A 23,337-nucleotide genomic window follows, 5' to 3' on the forward strand; every position below is an offset into this window, starting at 1 on the left:
GGTTAGTGGGTAGAGGTGTCTGAATCTGTCTTCCAAACATCATCTCTGCTGGTGACGGTAACTTAGAATCAATCGGCGTAGTACGCAAATTGAGTAAAGCTGCTGCTACACTCTGTTCCGTTGTCAAGGACTTCTTGATGACGGATTTCACTGTTCATACCATTCTCTCAACCAGTCCATTCGACTGAGGGTACCTAGGTGAGGACGTCGTATGGGTGATTCCCCATTGCCTGCACATGGACTTGAAAGGTTCTCCAACAAATTGTGGACCATTGTCGGAGATGATTTCCGTCAGTGCTGCTAGGAGGACAAATGTTGCAGTCACCATATTAGGAACAATGGCACTCGTGGTGCTCGTCAGCTTATGCACCACCGGAAACTTGGAATGGTAATCTACCATGACAAGATATTGTATATTATCAAGTTCAAAAATATCCATTGCTATTTTGGTCCATGGTGTGACCGGTATCTCATGTGGTATGAGTGTTTCCCTCATTTGCTCTGGCATGTGCATCTGGCACTGACTACACCTTCATACAAGGTTATCAATGTGACGGTTCATGTTGGGCCAATAGACCATTTGTCCTGCCAGAAGTCTCGTCTTTTCGATGCCCTGGTGGCCAACATGAAGTTGATGCAGAATATCCTGTCTCATCGACTCAGGAATGATTACTTGCCTTCCTTTGAACATGGCCCCATTTGACATGCCCAATTCGTCTCGAAAAGGCCAGTAGGGCCGCAGGTCAGCAGGTATCTCCTGTATGGTCACTGGCTATCCGGAATGAATATACTGCATAACCTTATGCAGTATAGGGTCACGACAGGTTTCTATCTGCAGCTCCTCCTTTTTGAGTTTGCCGAAGTGTATCAAATCGATGTCTAGTGTCTTCGACGTCGTCAAAGAAGATGCTCTCAACATGCACGTCAAGATCTATGCTCTCTGTCTTCTGCGGATTAGGCAGTCTGCTGATCCTCCTCACTCAGACCTGACGGATTCAAACGACGGAGTCCTTCTACTCCTAAGGCGAGTTTTATCTTTGTTGCCTGCTTAGACACCGATGTGATCTCTAAGTCTTGCAGGCACAGTTTCATCCTCTGTTTATATAAGGAGAACTCATTGGCAATGTCCAGCACTTGCCAGTTCATTTCAGGTAACCGAGTCCTGTTACTTGCCCTATACGGCGTAAACACGTTAACTTGAAATATTAAATTTGGATTCAAAACAAACGTACCACAGGATTACACACCTCTTGCTATCGGTATTACTATATACAATTACATGCAATCTACATATATATATATATATATATATATATATATATATATATATATATATATATAGGAGCTTCAAATTCAGGCTGTTTATTTCATGGCCACCTGGAACCAGAGTGCCCGCCAAGATCACGTCATTCTCATATATACATGTTGCTACACGGACAAACAAAGTAGTCCTTGTGATACAACAAAGTAGTCCTTGCAATATCACAACAGGGGCAGGAGGGGGGGGGGGGGGGGGATAAGGGGGATTGAGTGGAGGGGGGGGGGGGGGGTGAGGGTGCTAGACCAATACAGGAGAGGTTTTGGGTCCACGGCTCACTCTGGCTGCAGAGCTGGCGCCACAGGGCCGAGGTCATTGGCACCCTCTCCCCTTCCCTGTCCCCCCTCAATAAGGAATGGGCCCAACGGGTCCACTTGGTCTAGTATATATATATATATATATATAATTACTAAAACTCTCATCTTGTATGTGGGTTTGTGCTTATATCTATTCTGGAAAGACAGCCAAAACGGTCCACAATAGCGCAACAATTTTAGGCCCCCCCCCTACTCACCATTCCCTCGGGTCTCAATAAATCAAGTTTTGTTACTCTTTAAAAACAATTAACAATAAACTTTAATAAATGCGCTCCCCCCAGCCCCACCGGGAGGACCAGCGCCAGTTCCGGCGTGCCCCGCACCTCACTTTCCTCCCATGGTGCAGCTTGGCAGCAGAGGGTCCAACAAGATGGCCATCACCGCCGTTCGCTGCCAAGCTGCAGGAGTTTCGGGTCTATGGCTCGCTCTGGCTGCAGCGCTGGCCACATGGGGCCGAGATGAATAGCTCCCTCTCCCCTTCCCTGTCCCCCCTCGCCCACCCACAGCCCCGGGGAACACTCCCGCCCGGCAATGGGTCCACGGATCTTCAGTTGGGGGAGGGTAGCCGGGCCCACAGGAGAGGTTTGCACCCAACGGGGGTTGCCGCACCTGCAGGAGAGGTTTGCACGGAGGGTTTCCCCCACAGGAGAGATTTTTACATCCTTTTTAAACTTTAATACTCACATAAGATGGCCGCTGATCATTTTTTCAACTTTAATACTTATGTAAGATGGCCGCTGCATCCGCGCTTGCGCAGTTGGAAGAGGGTTGCCGCTTGGATGGGGGAGGGACGGGCACGAGTGATGGGAGCGGCGGCCAAGGTGGTTGGGTGGGGGTGGGGGGGGGGGGGGGTAAGGAGAGCTCTCCTGCTGCTGGAGTTTTGGATCTGTTGGGGGAGGGTTGCCGGGCCCGCAGGAAAGGTTTGCACCCAACGGGGGATGCCGTGCCCGCAGGAGAGATTTGGACCCATCAGGTCCACGCCTGTCTAGTATCATCAGTCTAGGCAGGATCTCAACCTAAAATATTGACCATCCCTCGGTTTCCACAGATGCTGCCTGACCCACTGAATTCTTCCAGCAGTATGTTTATTTCCTCTACAAAGTAGCTTGCATTGTCTCTTGTGCCTCCAACATAATTGTGACCTCTTCTGCACTATCCTTAAAGCTTCCATATCCTTCCTGGAGTTTAAGCTTCCATATCCTTCCTGTAGTGTGGTGACCAGAACTGTGGACAATACCTCAAGTCTGGAATCTTACCGAAAGTTTTATACAACTGCAAAGTTACTTCCTGACTTTTGTGCACAATGCCCCAACCAATGAATGCAAGCATGCTGTATGTATTCTTTACCACATGAGTGGTCACTTTCAGATAGAAATGGAGTTGCACCATAAAATACTTTAGTACATCAATAATCCCAAGGTTCCTGCCATCTACTGTATATTTTCCTCTTGCATACGACCTCCCATAAAACACAACGTCATACTTGTCTAGATTAAAAGCCATCTGCATTTCCCCGCCCAAATTTCAAACTTCTTCACCTTTCCTACTCACTACCTAAAACCACCAGTTTTCGTGTCATCTGGAAACTTGCTAATCAGACTGCCTACATTTTTATCCAAGTCATTAATGTATATTAGAAACACAAGTCCCAGCACGATCCTTGCAGAACACCACCAGTCACAGATCTCCATCAAAAAGCACCCCTCCACCACTAACATGTCTTTTACAACCAATCTAATTTTATGTGCACTTTGCCATGAATTCCTATGACTTAATCCTCTGTACAATGATGAACCTTGTCAAATGTTTTACTGAAAAAAAAGGAGACATTGCCCAACCCTTGCCATCCATTGACACAAAAAGCTGGAGTAACTCAGCGGGTCAGACAGCATCTATGGAGAAAAGAAATAGGTGATGCTTTGGGTCAAGACTTTTCTTCAGACTGAGAGTCAGGGAAAGGGAAATGAGAGATATAGGTGATGTAGAGAGATTTGGAACAAATAATATGCAAAAAAGTAACGATGATAAAGGAAACAGATTTGCTAGGTGAGAACAAGTACAATGAGACAAAAGACGACTTTGAAGCTGGTACGACTTTGGTGGGGGATGGGTGGGAGGGACAGGAAATGTGGGGGTTACGAAGTTAGAGAAATCAATATTCATACCACTGGGTTGTAAGCTGCCCAAGCGAAATATGAGACACTGTTTCTCCAATTTGCGTTTAGCCTCACTCTTACAATGGAGGAGGCCAATCGTCTTTATTTTCCCTCAAAAAACAAAATAAAATTTGAGAGACCAGACCTTCCCTCATACAAAGCCATGCTGACTATCCAAATAAGTTCATGCACTTCAAAACACAATCCTGACCCCAAGAATCTTTTCCAATAATTTGCCTACTACTGATGTTAGGCTCATTGACCTTTAATTTCCTGGGTTGTCCTTGTTGAACTTGAAGAAAGAAACAACAATTGTTATTCTCAGACACCTGTGGCTAAAGGGAATGCAAAGTTCACAGTCAATGTCTCAACAATCTCCTCTCCTCCTTTGCCTTTCTCAGGATCCTAGGATTGACCCCATCACACCCAGGAGACCTATCCACATTCATGTTTTTCTAAGATACATAACACCTCCTCCTTAATATCAACATGCCCTAGAATTATTATCACAATAATTCATGTCCTACTCCCTGGTGAGTATTGATGCAAAACACTTATTTAGGATCTTGCTCATTTCTTCTGGCTCCTGGCACCCTGAGAAACCACATCTTGAGTCCATGTTTAAAGACCCGAGCTCGGTATGATAAGCTATGAATATTCAGATGCATCAAGAGATGTCAAGATCAATTTGGCCATTTTTGATTTCAAATAGAATTATACTCTTCTGGTTGAATAGTAATTCAGATCTGGTCATAGACTGATTTGGAGAATATGGCTGCCTCAGACAGGGCAGAAATCCAGGCCTATGATCTTGGGTAATGCTTAGAGACGTACTTTCTACCTCTATGAATGAGAAAAATGCTATCCAAGTGTTGATCTGATAACAACTTATTATCCAAGTGTTGATCTGATGAGAACACTTGGCCCACATCATTCAGAACCAAAAATGCCTCCTTCTTCAGAATGGAATACATTGATCATGTTCCCCTGAGCAGATTTTAGAAGTTTTGTCTTATTGGTTCTCTTTGTCTTATACTCCAATTAAACCTGGGGCAATTTCAGATCTGCTTTATCACCAACCTATAGTTCTTGGTCCTGTAATTGCAATGATGATTTAATCTATCAGCTCCCAAGATTTGGTGATCCAGAAAGTATATCCAATGGAGATTTACTGTATGTTGAAGACTCTTGTATGGAAGCCAACCTAGAAGTGATCATTAATTATTTTACTGAAGTAGATGAAAATCTCATAGTATCAAATGTCTTGGGGAAAAAAGGCTTCAATGAGTTTAAAGCTATTATGTAAACTTTATTATTTTTTTAAATAACATTACATTTAAATCCAGTTTTTAAGATGGGTTTCGGGCAGGATCTCAGAATTCACTGCCTGGCTGCTGATCACAGATCATTCCATGGCAAAAGGATCAACGTGATAATTAGGCTGGAAGTAGTAACGTTGACCATGAGAATGGCACAAAGGCAATGAGCAGCAGATCAGATCAACTACAAATGTCTGACTAGAAGTTATAAATACAGTGCTTCCAACTGGAGCATTGCAAGATGTGAAATCTTGAAAAGGTTCCACGTAAATGCAAATGTGTTTATTTAAAACTAAGCTTAAACAATATATTCCTAAACAATTTTTTTACTCCTTCTAGACATTGAGGAAGGAGTGATTAAAGATGCTGTCTGTTCTTTTGAAAATGATCTCTTGAAAATTACGCAGCAAGTTCTGAACTGATCCAGTTGAAGACATCATCTCTTTATCTATTACTAAGTAATGCGACAACTTTATTTGTGCCTATTTTAGGAAAGCCGTGTTATTTTTCCATCTGTATTTGAGAAGAGATAATCATGTTCACTTATAATGTTTCTCATTGGGAATCCTTGGAGTAAGGCAGATGCCATTTGAATTGAACAGCCCTGAAGCAGCTCAGAAACCATCTGCAATTAACCTCTGAATGTTTTTGCTTATGATTAACAAAACATGTCATTTCCAATGCCCCCAATTGAGGATGCCATTAAAGACATAATGTAAGAAAATAACTGCAGATGCTGGTACAAATCGAAGGTATTTATTCACAAAATGCTGGAGTAACTAAGCAGGTCAGGCAGCATCTCAGGAGAGAAGGAATGGGTGATGTTTCGGGTCGAGACCCTTCTTCAGACTGATCATTAAAGACATCATGATCATGACGCAATCAATTCTACATTACACATAGTAAAAATTACTTGCAGGTTATGAATCGAGAAAATGACCAACATTTAAATGCAAACTATTGGGCTTGGCCATTCCAAACATTTGAAGTGCCCCATCATATGAATACAAATTCTATACAGCAATCCTTACTTTAATATAAAATGCATTCAAGATTTGACCTTTATCTCCACAAAGTTAATTCATATCACAATTCTCAATTGCCCTACTTATTGTATCTGATTTGAAAAAGGTAGTGCTTGTGGGGAATAACAGAAGATTTCTTGTGAAAGGCAGATGCTCAAAGTATTCTACAAATGAGCAAAAAAAATACAAAGTAGTTGAAAAGAGTGCTACAATTGATTCATGGTTCTATATACTCTTTTCTGCCATCAAACACATTAATCCTGGATGCCCACATCAATCACACAGAAAAAGAAAGTCACTGCAATAAAAACTCTGAAAGTTTCAAACAACAATTGCCTTTTTGTAAAGTATGAAGCATACTGGTCCTACAAGAGGCCCAATACCCAGTCCATCACAGGTTCTGATCTCCCCACCATTGCAGAGATTTACAGGAGTCGCTGCCTCAAAAAGACAGCCAGCATCAAAGACCCACATTACCCCGGCCACATGCTCATTTCACCCCTGCCATCAAGAAAAAGTTACAGGAACATGTGCTTCCCTGCAGCCATCAGGCTATTAAACACTACAACCACCAATAAGGTCTGAACTACATAGACTTGGGGGTATTGATTTTGTCTTTTTGCACTGTTCTTGTCTGTTTTTTGTGTGTGTGTGTGTGGGTGTATATTTTTTTGTGAACATTTTCTTATTTCTTATATTATTTTGTGCTGCTGCAGGTAAGAATTTCATTGCTCTATCTGAAACATATGACAATAATACACTTTTGAATTGAATTAGTTATAGTGCCCTCCATAATGTTTGGGACAAAGACCCATCATTTATTTATTTTTTTGCCTCTGTACTCCACAGTTTGAGATTTGTAATAGAAAACATCACATGTCGTTAAAGTGTTCATTGTCAGATTTTAGTAAAGGCCATTTTAATACATTTTGGTTTCATCATGTGGAAATTACAGCAGTGTTTACAGCAGTCCCCCCATTTCAGGGCACCATATTGTTTGGGGACAACAATGTCATGTAAATGAAAGTAGTCATGCTTGGTATTATGTTGCATATCTTTTGCATGCAATGACTGCTTGAAGTCTGTGATTCATGGACATCACCAGTTGCTGGGTGTCTACTCTGATGATGCTCTGCCAGGCCTGTATTGCAGCCATCTTTAGCTGATGCTTGTTTTATAGACAATAGGTGCAGGAGGAGGCCATTCGGCCCATCGAGCCAGCACCGCCATTCAATGTGATCATGGCTGATCATTCTCAATCAGTACCCCGTTCCTGCCTTCTCCCCATATCCCCTGACTCCGCTATCCTTAAGAGCTCTATCGAGCTCTCTCATGAATGCATTCAGAGAATTGGCCTCCACTGCCTTCTGAGGCAGAGAATTCCACAGATTCACAACTCTCTGACTGAAAAAGATTTTCCTCATCTCAGTTCTAAATGGCCTACTCCTTATTCTTAAACTGTGACCCCTTGTTCTGGACTCCCCCAACATTGGGAACATGTTTTCTGCCTCTAAAGTGTCCAACCCCTTAATAATCTTATACGTTTCGATAAGATCTCTTCTCATCCTTCTAAATTCGATTGTATACAAGCCTAGTCGCTCCAGTCTTTCAACATATGACAGTCCCACCATTCCGGGAATTAACCTAGTAAACCTACGCTGCATGCCCTCAATAGCAAGAATATCCTTCCTCAAATTTGGAGACCAAAACTGCACACAGTACTCCAGGTGCGGTCTCACTAGGGTCCTGAACAACTGCAGAAGGACCTCTTTGCTCCTATACTCAACTCCTCTTGTTATGAAGGCCAACATTCCATTGGCTTTCTTCACTGCCTGCTAAACCTGCATGCTTCCTTTCAGTGACTGATGCACTAGGACACCCAGATCTAGTTGTATGTCCCCTTTTCCTAACTTGACACCATTCAGATAATACTCTGCCTTCCTATTCTTACCACCAAAGTGGATAACCTCACAGTTATCCACATTAAACTGCATCTGCCATGCATCCGCCCACTCACACAACTTGTCCCAGTCACCCTGCAACCTCATAGCATCTTCCTCACAGTTCACACTACCACCCAGCTTTGTATCATCTGCAAATTTGCTAATGGTATTTTTAATCCCTTCATCCAAGTCATTAATGTATATTGTAAATAGCTGCGGTCCCAGCACCGAGCCTTGCGGTACCCCACTAGTTACTGCCTGCCATTCTGAAAGGGACCCATTTATCCCCACTCTTTGCTTTCTGTCCGTCAACCAATTTTCTATCCATGTCAGTACCCTACCTCCAATACCATGTGCTCTAATTTTGCCCACTATTCTCCTACGTGGAACTAATCCCACTAATCTCCTATGTGAAGGCTTTCTGAAAGTCAAGGTACACCATATCCACCGGCTCTCCCCTGTCAATTTTCCTAGTTACATCCTCAAAGAATTCCAGAAGATTAGTCAAGCATGATTTCCCCTTCGTAAATCCATGCTGACTCGGAACGATCCTGTTACTACTATCCAAATGCTCCGCAATTTCGTCTTTAATAATTGACTCCAGCATCTTCCCCACCACTGATGCAAGACTAACTGGTCTATAATTTCCCATTTTCTCTCTCCCTCCTTTCTTAAAAAGTGGGACAACATTAGCTACCCTCCAATCCACAGGAACTGATCCTGAATCTATAGAACATTGGCAAATGATCACCAATGCGCCCACAATTTCTAGCGCCACCTCCTTAAGTACTCTGGGATGCAGACCATCAGGCCCTGGGGATTTATCAGCCTTCAGTCCCATCAGTCTACCCAACACCATTTCCTGCCTAATGTGGATTTCCTTCAGTTCCTCCGTCACCCTAGGATCTCTGGCCACTAGAACATCTGGGAGATTGCTTGTATCTTCCTTAGTGAAGACAGATCCAAAGTACCGGTTCAACTCGTCTGCCATTTCCTTGTTCCCCATAATAAATTCCCCTGCTTCTGTCTTCAAGGGACCCACATTTGCCTTAACTGCTTTTTTCCTCTTTACATACCTAAAAAAGCTTTAGGTATGCTTTATCTAAAGCATACCTAAAGATAATAGATTTATTTACAAAATGCTGGAGTAACTCAGCAGGTCAGGCAGCATCTCGGGAGAGAAGGAATGGGTGACGTTTCGGGTCGAGACCCTTCTTAAGATAAAGCATGCTTTAGATAAAGCATACCTAAATGCTTTAGGTATTTAAAGCATTACCTAAATGCTTTAAAGGTAAGCATTTACCTTACCTCCTTTATATACCTCCTATATAGGATTAAAGGAGGATAGCCAATAATATAAAGGAGGTATATTTATCGTCCTTTATATTATTGGCTAGTTTACCATAATAGCCAATTATCCTCCTTTATATTATTGGCTAGTTTACCCTCGTACCTCATCTTTTCTCCCCGTATTGCCTTCTTAGTCATCTTCTGTTGCTCTTTAAAAGAGTCCCAATCCTCTGGCTTCCCACTCTTCTTTGCTTTGTTGTACTTCTTCTCTTTTATTTTTATGTTGTCCTTGACTTCCCTTGTCATCCACGGGTGCCTCTTACTCCCCTAAGAAACTTTCCTTCTCTTTGGGATAAATTGATCCCGCAACTTCTGCATTATTCCCAGGAATACCTGCCATTGTTGTTCCAGTCAATTCTAGCCAGCTCCTGCCTCATGCCTCTGTAATCCCCTTTGCTATACTGCAATACTGACACTTCCGATTTTCCCTTCCCCCTCTCAATTTGTAGAGTAAAACTTATCATATTGTGATCACTGCATATATTGTATCCAGAATTGCCTTCTCCCTGGTAGGCTCCAGTTCAAGCTGTTCTAAGAATCCATCTCTTTCCTGGGGTCCATTACCAACCTGATTTTCCCAGTCTACCTGCATGTTGAAATCTCCCATAACCACCGTAGCATTACATTTGCGACATGCCAATTTTAGCTCCTGATTCAACTTGCACCCTATGTCGAGGCTACTGTATGGGGGCCTGTAGATAACTCCCATTAGGGTCTTTTTATCCTTACAATTCCTCATTTCTATCCATACTGATTCTACATCTCCTCATTCTATGTCACCCATTGCAAGGGAGTGAATATCATTTCTCACCAACAGAGCGATCCCACCCCCTCTGCCCACCTGTCAGCTTTTCTATATGTTGTGTAACCCTGAATATTCAGTTCCCAGCCCTGGTCCTCTTGTAGCCATGTCTCAGTGATTCCCACAACATCATACTTGCCAATGTCTAACTGAGCCTCAAGCTCATCCACTTTCACACCGGTCACAATTTGGCCTGACCTTACTCTCTTAACCCTTCTAGAACTTCCCTTCCAATTCATTCGAGAGTCCTTTGCAATTTCTCCTGTATTCGCTTCCCCTTTAACTCTATCTTCATATTCCCAGTTTGTCAACCCCCCCCCCCCCCCCCCACTTTGGGGGCTAGACCACTTCAGTTTTCTCTTCAGCATATAAAAGACATGCTCAATTGGGTTTAGATCGTGTGATTGACTTGGCCACTCACAAATTGACCATTTTTTAGCTTTGAAAAACACCTTTGTTGCTTAAGCAGTATGTTTGGGATCATTGCCTTGCTGTAGAATGAACCGCTGGCCAATGAGTTGAGACATTTGTTTGAACTTGAGCAGATAGGATGTGTCTATACACTTCAGAATTCATTATGTTACTACCATCAGCAGTTGTATCATCAATGAAGATAAGTGAGCCAGTACCTTCAGCAGCCATACATGCCCAGGCCATAACAACCCCTTACACAGATGAGGTGGTATGCTTTGGATCTTGGGCAGTTCCTTCTCTCCTCCATACTTTGCTCTTCTCATCGCTATGATACAAGTTAATCTTTGTCTCATCTGTTCACAAGACCTTTTTCCAGAACTGTGGTTGCTCTTGTAAGTACTTCTTGGCAAACTGTAACATGACCATCCTATTTTTGCAGTTTACCAGTGGTTTGCATCTTGCAGTGTAGCCTCTGTATTTCTGTTCATGAAGTCTTCTGCAGACAGTGGTCAATGACAAATCCACACCTAACTCCTGAAGAGTGTTTCTGATCTGTTGGACAGGTGTTTGGGGATTTTTCTTCATTATAGAGAGAATTCTTCTGTCATCAGCTGTGGAGGTCTTCCTTGGCTTGCCAGCCCCTTTGCGATTAGTGAGCCCACCAGTGCTCTCTTTCTTCTTAATGATATTCCAAACAGTTGATTTTGGTAAGCCTAAGGTTTGGCTGATGTCTCTAACAGTTTTATTCTTGTTTCTCAGTCTCATAACGGCTTCTTTGATTTTCATTGGCACAACTTTGGTCCTCATGCTGATAAACAACAATAAAAGTTTCCAAGTGTGATGGCAAGACTCAGTGCTGAGAGCTCTCTTACGCCTGCATTAAAGAGGCATTTGAACACCCCTGAGCAATTAAAAACACCTGTGAAGCCATGTGTCCCAAATATTGTGGTGCCCTGAAATGGGCTGTAATTTCTACATGGTGAAACCAAAACGTATAAAAATACCCATTAAAAAATCTGACAATGTGCACTTTAACCGCATGTGATTTTTGTCAATTTCAAATATCAGATTGTGGAGTACAGAGGCAATTAAAAAAATGACGGGTTTTTGGCCCAAACATTATGGAGGGCACTGTATTCCTGATCATATGGTTTACCTTAAAAGCTGGTACTGAAGAACAGAACCTGTACTACAGTGGTGTCCAAACTTTTTTCAAAGAGGGCCAGATTTGATAATGTGAAAATACCCAAGGGCCAATGGAAATGCATTAGGCAACTTATCATGGGAAATTAGATGTTGTCTGTTAACATTTAAGTTGCAGATAAATCTTAATCTTATCAAAAGATAAATACAATAAATGCCGTAAGTCCATGTGCAGTACTGTATTTATAAAAATTTTTTTTGCTTTTCATAGTGACAGCTATTACCATTTGAAAAAGCTGACATATCAAATCTAACGCAAATTCAAAATACTCAGAAACTAGAATTTATTCATTTCAGATGGCCAAGAAACAGGTACTGACATTAATGAGAAGGGTGATACTGAGATCTCGACTTCAGTATGTAGGCCAGGTCTGGTTTGAAAGCAGTGGTTGAGATGCGTAAAATATCACGCAGGTGGAAGTCACTGAGTCACCTGAAGCGGTTCTTGTTGAAGTTCATAATTGAAAATGTCTGTTCACACAAATATCAGCGGGCCGTATAAAATCTGACCTCGGGCCGCGATTGGCCCCCGGGCCGGACTTTGGACATGTCTGCTGTACTACATGTCCAAGGACTTTGAACCCTAAGAAACAAATCTAACATTGCAAATACAACAAACACAATACTACATAGAAATTAAATGTGCAAAATATTTGTTTGGGTGCATGACTATATTGCAAAGGCAAACCTCTACAGATACTAGAAATTTGGTACATTGATCAAAAATTGTATACTTGACATTATTGATGGATTGAAATCTTAATTCAATTTCTCACACTTTACTGTTTACTCATATGATTTGCAAAGCATTGCAGTCTTCCCAACAATATGAAAAAAAATAGGTTGACAGTTGGACTGCTCCTTTCTAAAACATTAACCTGATTTGTCTATCCGGAGATACTATTTTTCTCGCAATAGTTTTAAGACTTTCAATATATGCACAATTTAGACAGATTTTTCATTTTTTGCATAGATATTAAAATGTTATACTTCGCTAGAGTACTTACATTTTTTTTGAAATATACGCTAACTTGGAGGGTGTAATTAAAACATTTCTTACTGATATGAAAAGGCAGAAAAAAATTAAATTTACCAAAGGCAAACGAGTCAGATATTTTAACACTGAGAAGACGGACACGAGAACCGAGGTAGAGTTCACGTCCCGCGAACTTGCTCTGTTGCACCAGACTTACGCGAGAAGCCAAAGGCAACGTTGATCAATGTTTCGACTCATATACTCACCATTGAATTAGTGACCAGCAGATGGTAATAATCCTTACTCGGTGGAGGAGCTTGTGCGCTCATTTCAAAAAGTGTGCCTTGCAATAACGACGCCATTTTGGACGCTTCTCATTGCCAGAGCAACGGCGTCGAATATAAACAAGAGCAGCCGCGACTAGTTTTACGTTACTCCAAGTTCACGCACTGCACATTCGTCAGAGATGCATTGGCAACTCTTCATTGTGCTTTTCCTTTGAAAGAAACGTTCAGCGGAACCGATTAAAAAAAAAATCACAGAAATTGCCATGTAATCGCTAACGTCAACCGGCCACTGTGACGACCGGTTCCCAGGACTTGCAGGGGTCATGACCCCCGCGCAGTGATACCCCTGGAGGCGGAGGAGCGAGAAGAGTTGACTAATTGTAAATATTGCGGACTAGAGGGGTATTTGGGGGGTTTTCGAAACAAAAAAGGGAAATGGATAACATATTTTTACCCTGGTAAATGTGGAATGAGAGGGGTGTAGGGAGTAAAGGAGAGGGGAGAGGGGTTTTATTGTTGGTTTGTTTGGTTAGTGGGGCCAGGAAGGGAGTGACACCACCTCGGTCCCCTCCTCCATTCCGCCCACTTGAAACAAGGGGAAGGAGGCCCGGCGACGGGGAGGGATACAGACGCCGCGCAGGGTGAACGGGCGGGCCAGCCGGCCCAGTGGAGTCGCCGCGGTGGCCGAGAGTTTAGTCAGAGGCACAGAGTGAGCTGGTGGCAGGCTGTAGAATTGGAACAAACTAGGTAATAACATTTATTTCCAACAGTGGCAAAAGAAAGAGAAAGGAAGAGGAAAAACGAAGGACAATGTGATTCCTTTATCTTTAAAGCAAAACATTTTTGAGATTTTTTCCCCCCCCTCCCCTCCTTGGCACCAAGAATGAATTCATCAGCCTTCTGTCTATTTCCAGGATGTGCAAGATTTCCTTGCTCCTACCACCGCTTTTAAATGTTTCTTAAATATGTGAATGCCAGTGGGTGGCAGGGCTGTGTGTATCATGTTTTATTATAGACTATATGAGAGTGTTGATTCGTTTCTCTTTCTGAAAATGAGTGAGCACATTTGGCTTTTTCCTGTGTATGTGCGAGGATAATAGGAAGCGGCCTCGGCTGAGCCTTACCCAAAGGCCAAGGAACAAAATAACCATATCTTGCTCGTTAATTCTTTCGGGTATTTTTAACATTTCGTGTGGGTTTTTGTTTAAAGGTTGGATTTTGTTTTATTTGGGGAGTGGGGGGGGGGGAGGGAAGGGAAGGGGGGGGGGGAGGGAAAGGAGGGAGGGGGCTAACAGAGGAAGTTTATTTTAATAATTTCCTCCTTCTCCCGCCCCTTCGACTTCCTTCCCAGCAGCACTTGGTGTTTGACGTTCACACATCCGGCGACAGCTGTAACTCCGACAGCGGGGATTGATGCTGAAACACAGGCCTGGACGCTGACACCCCACTGCCTTCCCCCCTCCACCCTCCCCTACTCTGTAAAAATGCCTTTATGATATAGGAATAGAGGCAACTAAGCTTGAAGCTGACAGTAACTAAAGCTGCTTCAACCCTCTCCCTGCTGATTGTTGGGCTTAAACCCCACTACGAGGTAGGCCGCTTATAACCATACCGAACGCTCTGAAATAAAAGACCTGTTGTCTAGGCCTGATTAGTAATATTTTCCATGTACCAGACGAGTATAACAATACACCCATTCTGCGCGCAGTAATTTTGTCTTCATGGGCTAAAGATGTACTTTGAAAAGGCAACTTGTGCATTTTACAGCAAAGGATAGTGGTGGTGCTTTGCTGCGATGTTTATCGTTGAAATAATAAGTTAACCATTTCGTTTCTACCATGACGGTACAGTAGCTGTGTTGTGTAGGCCGCAAAAGTAAACAGGAATGGCCAACGCACTGTGTATCTCCGCAAACCCATTGTTTGTCTTAATTTCAACAAAAGCTAATATGTTTACATTATTTACTGAAACTTTTTTAGAGAGCGTCTAAAGTTCGGCACCATTTCGTCAACGTTTGTTCAACCAGCAGCACTTTCATTTCTCTGTATTTTGTTAAACGTGAGTTTAATTTGTTTCAGGGAAGTATGAGTTTTGCCACGAATGTACGTAATTTCAATATTTTCAGACTACCTTCACTATATAATTTGCTTTAAATGTTCAACTTTTTACATTTTATCCACTAGGTTATTTTAAGAGTTTAGCTTTTTTGGTATGGAAATATTTTTCTTCCAGTAGCTAGATTTAAAATGGACGATTGAACAATTGACAGTAAATTGGGAAAAAAACATGAAACCACTTAATTCTTGATTTTGATATTTTACTTTCTTTAAATTTGAAGCCACTAGTTTTAAAACGTCTAACTCCATTGCAGAAAGTATGTTGTTTTCCACATTTTTGTTGGTTTTAGGTATCTTGCCCATCTGGAGTACAGATAAATATTGGTAACATATTTTTCATGAAGTATGATCTGACTTTTCTTGCAGTTCTATATTTAACTCTTGTTCATTGGGGTGGGGTAATGGTTAAGACTTGGTATTTAATTGGAAAAATGGTAATAAATCCAAGTGGACTGAAATGTCAACTATCCATGTTTTCCAGTGATATTGTGTGACTCGCTGAGTTACTCCAGCATCGTGTCTTTTTGTAAACCAGCATCTGCAGTTGCTTTTGTCTACGTCTTGTAAAGTTTCTTGTCTGTTTATAGCAATCCAAATTATATTTAATGGCAAGCAACTGATGGACAAACTTAGTCACATTTTGAAGTAATGAGCTGAGTTACTAAAGCGCTTTACTTTTGTAAACCGGAAAAAAAAGTATTGTTTCGTTGACCATTGTAATCTGAAGTAATTGGTAATTCCTGATGTAGATGTCAAGTTTTTCCCTCCTAAGGTCCTCACTGGTTCCAATATTAGGTTTGTGTTTGTTTTAACATGGTTCTAAGTTATTGGCAATTATGCAACTTTATCTCTTTCCATTAGGTGTGAAAATGCAATTTATTCTTGTGGATCAGCAAGATATGTAGGAAAGTTTATTTTTCGGTTCGGATGATCAGTCCTTTACAGTACGAGAATATTTGGTATAAATTTGCGTGGATACCTTAATGCCAAATTGAATTATTGACTACAAGGAATAATAAACAAATCTTTACTTTGAATATGGTTATCTACAATTAAAATCTCATACTGGTGTTTTCTTTGATTGGGATAAGGTGGATCATTTATTTCAGATTCCTGGAGATATTAGGACCAGCTAAAATGAGAGTAAATGTGCATCATTAGAGATGTTTCAAGACATCAAAACATGTTGTTCACTGTTTAGTATTGAGTCCATGTACAGTTTTTCTATTCCCATCTCACTCTTGCACCAAAAGACCAAATGACAATCATTTCAAAAAGGTTAAAATGGCTGCAACTTTTTTCTATGCTTACAGGTCAGTTTCACGTGATGTTCCTGCTCAGGGTGCATTGAAAGTTATATAATCTGGCACTGATGTCCTTGCACAATTTGTAAGTAAACAGGGCTAAGATTTCTATTGACAGCCTGAAAGCAGATGCATTACATTTTAACGCTGAATACTTGGAATTTTATCAGTTAATAAAGAATTTGTTTAAAATATTGGGCAAATAAAATTGAATAATCATTGATAATGGGTGAAATTTTTGCTAAACCCCAAGGGTATTTTGCTGGAGCATGAGGTTAAGATTAAATATGATTGCAATTTTGTTTCCCAATATTGTTAATTTGCCTTCTTGGAACTCTGGATCATCCCCTGCCTCCACCGTCTTAAAAAGTAACTAAGAATGTTATTTGGCTTGGATTTGGGGAATCTTTTGCGAATCTGATTTCTTTAAATGCTATGGCCTCTAAAAACTGGGATTATCTTTCATTACAATTAACAAACGGGCATTGCATCAGGATGTTTGGGATGTTCCGAAGAGCTGTTGAAGACTTCTGTGGTCTGGAATTTGGGGGGGGGGGGGGGGGTATGGAAGCCAAAGGAAGACTCTAGGATCATTTGCATCTGCTTATTCATTTTAAGTTTCCAAAGTATATCATAATTTAGTTAATTGCTTGTGTGGCTTTTTAAAAAATCATTGCCAAGCAAAGCCTGAAAACTGTTTTCTGTGCAGGTAATAGCTGAGGAAAGTGATTATAGATGTGGAACTGAAATGTGCTCCTAGCACTAAAATGGCAATGGGTTTGGGTGGAACGTTGGAAGCTTGCGAAATGAAATCAGCTCTTGTATTTTGAATCTGCACTGAATCAGTTTATTTTTTATGTGCAGATTCACATAAGTCTAGCTACATAAAATCTGGCCACTGGCTAATTTGAATTAGAAAAGTCTTATTGACTTTGTCCAAAATATTTATATTATGTTTGCCATTTATATCCCCCTCTGTCTTTATACTACAATATACATTTATACTGCAAGATACATAAGTGCAACCATTTTAGTATTTTTTGGGGGGCATTTTGATAGTCTATGCATAGCAAGATTACACACCGTTTATTTTGTGAAATGGTGTTTCATTTGCTTGCAATGCCCTTCCCAGTCTGCATAATTACAAAAGTACAAGAGCAATAGCAAGCACAAAAACAATTCATTCCATCTTGTGATGTCCAGAAACTGAAAAGTGTAATGGGGAGAGCATAGGCTGAGGTTGATATCCTGGATAAAGTGCTGACTGTTTGCCTTCCACAGCTAGTTTTACCTCTGGCCAGGCTAATCCATGGGTGCTACAATCTAAGCATTATCCAGAGAATGTGAACAATTACGCTGATCCGAATCATGAAAAGCAGTACAGATCTAATTCTACTCGCTCCAATAGTGTACTCTCAATCATCAGCAAGTTGGTGAATTGTTGTTGGTTCAGTTTACGTTTGGTTAAGATATGTTCACTCCAGTCATGATAATTGGTTGTGTCAAATGTTGAAAGTAGTGAGAAGGTTGGATCTTAATATTAAGGCAGCATTTGAGTGAGTGTGGCATCATAGAACTTTGCTAAAATTGAAGCCAGTTAATATAGAGGAGCATACTCCACTGGCTAGATTTAACACCAAGCATAAAGACTGGTATTGAAGGCCAATTATTTCAACTTAATTGAAATGCTTCGTTTGGAAACTTGAGAATAAGCGCCAGTAGTCAAAGAAACTTCTTGCATTCTCTTATTTCTGCTGTTCTACAGTGATGCATGGTGAAATATTTTTAATTCTAGTTATTAGGAATCCTGGCTCATTGCAGTATTCATGCATTAATGAACTTAACATATTTGAAATGGCATGTCTGTAAAGCTAGATATTGAAGGTGTGTATACATCAATTCCTACTTGCACCATGCCAAAGTTCCAAACAATTAAAAAAATAGTTTAGATTTATTCAAATTCCTTTTATCATTTCATTAAAAACATTCATGATGGCAAGTTTTGTCGATCTTAGAGGTTCTTTGCTGTGTGCCCAATAAATAAGTATATATTAAAATCATCTTTTCTCAATTGAATTTTTGAAGTTGAGTTCTCATGGGATGAAAATAGAAATAGAAATTTAAGGTATATCTACTTTAAATAATATGAGGAAGAATAGATAAAGCAGACTAAAGCTGGGCAATATTGCAACAATTTTATGGGAAACATACAATATCTATGTGAGAGAACCTGTGGAGTAAACTGGATCTGCCAGCTTAATGTATTGGGATAAGAGTGAAATCTGCTAAAGGGAAAGAATATAATATGGTCAGCATAGAATTCAAACTGGAAAGCTCTGCAGGAATGGATGAGTCGTGCATTAAATTCAATTTCTATATTCTTCCAAGACCTTCCATGTCTGAAGAAGGGTCTTGACCCGGAACGTCTCCCATTCCTTCTCTCCAGAGATGCTGCCTGCCCTGCTGAGTTACTCCAGCATTTTGTGTCTCCCTTCCATAAATGAACGCATTGAATTAATAAATGAGCGATTGGAAGAATGGCTAACTAGCTGACTCCAAGGCCAAAAATGTAAAGGGGATCTGTTCAAAGACCCAGGAGGTGGAAAAGGGGATTAAATGAGTTCTGGTTTCAGGGCCATGCCTTGCAATTTGCATATGTTAAGACTTTGGACTGAAGATAATCTAAATTGTCAAATGCCACAAGTTCCCAAATGTGGGAAAGAGACAATTTAAAAATAGGTGTAACAAATAGCAAGGTTGCATTAAATGAACTTCATAGGTCAGATAATTGATGTGTGTGGTCTTGTTTAGGTAGAAATACAAGTCTTTTTTTCACAAAACAAGTTTCAATGTACAGATCATAAAATAGTAATGCTCTGCTCAGTTGCCAATTTTGAAAGCAAACTAAACATGCAAAAGCAGAGAGATGGGATTGATAGCTTGTATCTTTATAACTTAACACCACGTTTGGAGCAATTGACGCAGTTCTAGCTTCTATGTTATAAAAGGAGTATGAAAGTACTGGAGAAGGTGACCAAAACCAATAAGTGCAAGGATGATACTCTAGAAAAGTATAATCAAGCTGTTTGTTTTCATTTTGAATAGAGTATCCTGGATGGTATCCTGGAAGGTATTTCAAGTTATTAAACTGAACAGCTTCCTGTTGGTGGAAGGGCAGAACTAGAGGCCATCAACAGCTACCAAAACAATTAAAAAGAATTTGGAAGAAACCCAATGGGAATGCGAGAATAGAACTTGCTATTAAGGTGGTAATTGAGATAATGGTCCGATGCATTAAAGGGAAGGCTGGTTAAATTTTTTTAAAGCAATGAAATTTGATCATGCAAAACATGAGATAGGGTGCATGGACTAATTGGGCTGAATGGCCTTTGTAGTATATCAAACTAATTTTATGCAAGTTGAATTAGGGTACCTACAGAACATGAAATTTTGCTTCCTAGCTACAATTATCAATAGTTCAATAGTGCTTTATTTGTCACATATGCAACTACACAGTGAAATTCTTTCATATATTACTCCCATTATAGGTGGCATTTTCCAAAGTCCAATTAACAATAGTTCAGATTATGCTGATTTACTATCGAATAGTGGTAGTCGTGATGAAATTAAGAAATAAAATCTTGTCCTTTATTCCTTTCAATGGTCTGCCCTCAGGAGCCCTTCCCTACACGAGTTAGAATAATACCTATTGTATGGAGTCTTTAATATAATTGTCATTTTACTGTTATTGGACAAGAAATCCAGAGAGATTAATTCATATTGGAAGGGACTAGTTTAAACTCTGTATTGGTGGCAGTGAAAGCACTTTGGATATAAAGAGTGAAAATACAAAAATGACATTTGTAAATATGACTGAGGCTGTTGGGTTGCCCTTTGCCCACACAGGGCTCAACATCAGCATAAGCCATTTGCCTTAATTATTGCTGCAGACTCCACTCCGAAATGACATTGCAAGCATATCAGTTGTGTCAAACTACTATTGTCATTTAAAGTTAATGCAGATAAAATGTAATAATTGGTATAGGCAGACATAATCATAGCTCTCAGAAATTGGATCAATACTTGAAAGTGAAAAAAACACGAAGTTTATGGGGATAGGAGCCAGTTAAACTGGTCTTTCAGAAATTGAGTGCATTGAAGGACTGCCTCCTTACTGTAACCATTTTAAGATTCTGATTAAAGAAGAAAGGTAAATAGACCATTATCTCAATGCAATCAAGGATGGACAATAAATGCAAAGAATGAATATTGTAACTGCCAAATAGGGTACAAGAATATTTAAATCTTGCTCTCAATTACTATGTAACCAGTCAGCTAGAATGTTCTGAGCTTACTGATTTAATTGTTTACATCAAAGTTTATTTAAATAGTATGCATCAAACGTATTTAGCTACTCCCTTTGCTGGGTGTTTGTCTTGCCTGAACATTGGGTGAACGTTAAAATATTTGGCAATTAGTGCAACAGAAGTTGCTGGTAATATGGTTTTGAATGAGTTTCAAGAGATAGATGTACCCCTTAAATAAGCCACCTATGATCCATCTGTATGTATTTGAAATATTGTTAGATTTGCATCCATGTCGAGCTGATTGTTTAATTGATAAAGGAGTAGCCTTGTGTTGACGCTCAGGCTGGATTGTTTTTTGTTTTCTAATTTTGGAATTGAGTATCTAGGTGGAGATCAGAATTTAACTCCACAACTTCCTTGTATGATCCTGTTGTCAGCTAACATGGAATACCTGGAGCTAGTAACTTTGAAACCATGTCCCTTATGAGTTTGAGTTTAATAATTAAAGTTTAAACTTGTGCTTCCTCACACCTGAAACTTAAAGGGGCTGTCCCACTTAGGCGATCTTTTTGGCGACTGCCAGCGACTGTCAAAGTCGTAGCAGATCGCCAAACTTGTAATGTGTTGAAAATCTTACCCGACGACAATGACCACGACAATGCCGAGTCAGGTCGTAGATTACAGCATCTTCTGAAACATTGCGAAAATTCCCACGCTGTCAATGCTTCTCCGGCGTCCTGGTTTTCGCTGAAATCACTGCCAAGTTGGTAAGTACTTGAAAGTTTTGAACTATAACACCTTGTATGGGTTACTTAAAAACCAAGCTTCACTGTAACAAGGAATAAACTGGATTTACTTCCAGTTTACTAATAGCTGTATTTAAAAAAATAATCTTTCAAGTGGTTCAGTGGATTTTTGTGAAAAATGTGTGGGCATTCTTTGAAAATGTAAGGGAGATGCATATCTGGTTTCTGGGTTGAATATCTGGGTTTGGAGCCCACTTTAAATGTAATGGCTGAGGCCAAAAACATTGTGAAAATTCCCACGCTTACCTGACCATCAAACTGTTGCCTCCAATCTACCTGTCAAATGTCCTGACGGTAAATAAATTGGTTAAACACAAGCATTTTATGGTATTTTGAAATGACTTTACTTATTTTAATATTATGTGCTAAATATATCTTAAGAGAACCTATCAAACCTGGGGACAGCATGTGACAGCGACTGCAATAAGCTACGATGCCTGGCGACAAGCCAGCTGTTGCCGAGAAATTTCAAACAGTTTGATTTCTCGGCGTCATGCCGAGATCCACTACGATCTTTGGAAGACTCCTCACGATCATGCCCGCGACACCCCGGCGAACGTTCGGCGACAGCCCAGTCGCCTTAAAATCGCCTAACTGGGACAGGCCCTTTAATTTGTAATCATGGTTGATTAAGAATCCAGTGGAAATCTTGCAAAGGATTTGTCCAAATGAGTTGTTATACTGGAGCTGGGTAGGTGATTGAGATTATATTCTTGGTATGCCAATTTTATACTGTATTGTGTAAGAGTTGTGTCAGTATTTAACTATCGTTAAATTAAGGCATTCAAATACTGAAGTCCAACATACTGTAACTTGATATTTCCATTTTGATAATGGAATTATCCATTTGCATTGTTGGGTATGATGGTTATGGATATGGTTTTAATAAATTTAGTCTGAGAACTTCATTTGAACACTAAGCTTTATTTTGGATGTTGTTTTAATAATCTGGTACTATCATGTTCGTCTAAACATTATCATTTTGGCAAAATAAAAGTTCATGTTATGTATGGGAATTGGAACGTGTGTGTTGTCTATGTACATACCGAGTGTCCAGGGAATGTTTGCTGTTGTGTAGTTAATGCGAATTTGGCTGATCCTCTGATTTGCCTATCTGAATTGTAAGATTTTCAACACATTACAATGTTACGGGGACGAGATGGTTAAAAAGGTAACTTGGATTGAGTTTGGTAGTTGTGGAATTAATAGGAACCAGTGAAGGAAAGGTTGTTAAAATATATTGCGAGTTGGTTCATATCTTGACAGTTATCATTTTCTCTCATTAATACCTAATGGTCAATACTTGCAGTTAACCTGACTTCAACTAATAACAGACAAATTCAGCACTAGAAGATAGACACACAAAGCTGGAGTAACTCAGCGGGGAAGGCAGCATCTCTGGAGAGAAGGAATGGGTGACGTTTCGGGTCGAGACCCTTCACACAGCACTAGAACAGGCCCTTAGGCTCAGTGTTTATGCTGAACATGAGAGCAAGGCAAACTCTTATCTGCCTACATGCAATCCATATCTCCCCATTCCCTGCATATCCATACACCATCTGCCTCAACCGTGATCCCCGGTATTGCATTGCAGGCTTCGTATGCTGCATTTTTACAATAAAACCTGCTCCACAGATCTTTAAATATTGTGCCTCTCACTTTAAAGCTATGCCCTTTCACATTTGATGGGTCC

The 23,337-nt window shown here is 40.4% G+C and overlaps 2 protein-coding genes across 10 annotated transcripts in view; one reads left to right on the forward strand and one right to left on the reverse strand.

The window, feature by feature from the left end:
• The window catches only part of LOC144599146 (F-box only protein 36-like), a 46,760-nt gene extending 33,554 nt beyond the window's left edge, over positions 1–13,206 (reverse strand). Inside the window, exon 1 of the mRNA XM_078409881.1 lies at positions 13,090–13,206. Coding sequence (XP_078266007.1) covers positions 13,090–13,185 — 96 coding nt within the window. The 5' untranslated portion in view covers positions 13,186–13,206. The remainder of the gene's footprint in view (positions 1–13,089) is intronic.
• A 181-nt stretch (positions 13,207–13,387) lies between these two features.
• trip12 (thyroid hormone receptor interactor 12) overlaps positions 13,388–23,337 on the forward strand; it is a 104,619-nt gene continuing 94,669 nt past the window's right edge. For 3 of the 9 annotated variants that reach the window (XM_078410385.1, XM_078410392.1, XM_078410394.1), the window contains exons 1-2: positions 13,710–13,857; positions 16,541–16,616. The gene's annotated coding sequence lies outside the window, so the exon portion shown is untranslated. Of the gene's footprint in view, positions 13,491–13,705; positions 13,858–14,478; positions 14,702–16,540; positions 16,617–23,337 lie in introns of those variants that run through there. The other 6 variants (XM_078410387.1, XM_078410393.1, XM_078410386.1 and 3 more) reach the window with 6 other exon arrangements.

The sequence above is a fragment of the Rhinoraja longicauda genome, chromosome 13, assembly GCF_053455715.1.
Source record: "Rhinoraja longicauda isolate Sanriku21f chromosome 13, sRhiLon1.1, whole genome shotgun sequence".
Classification (NCBI taxonomy): Eukaryota; Metazoa; Chordata; class Chondrichthyes; order Rajiformes; family Arhynchobatidae; genus Rhinoraja; species Rhinoraja longicauda.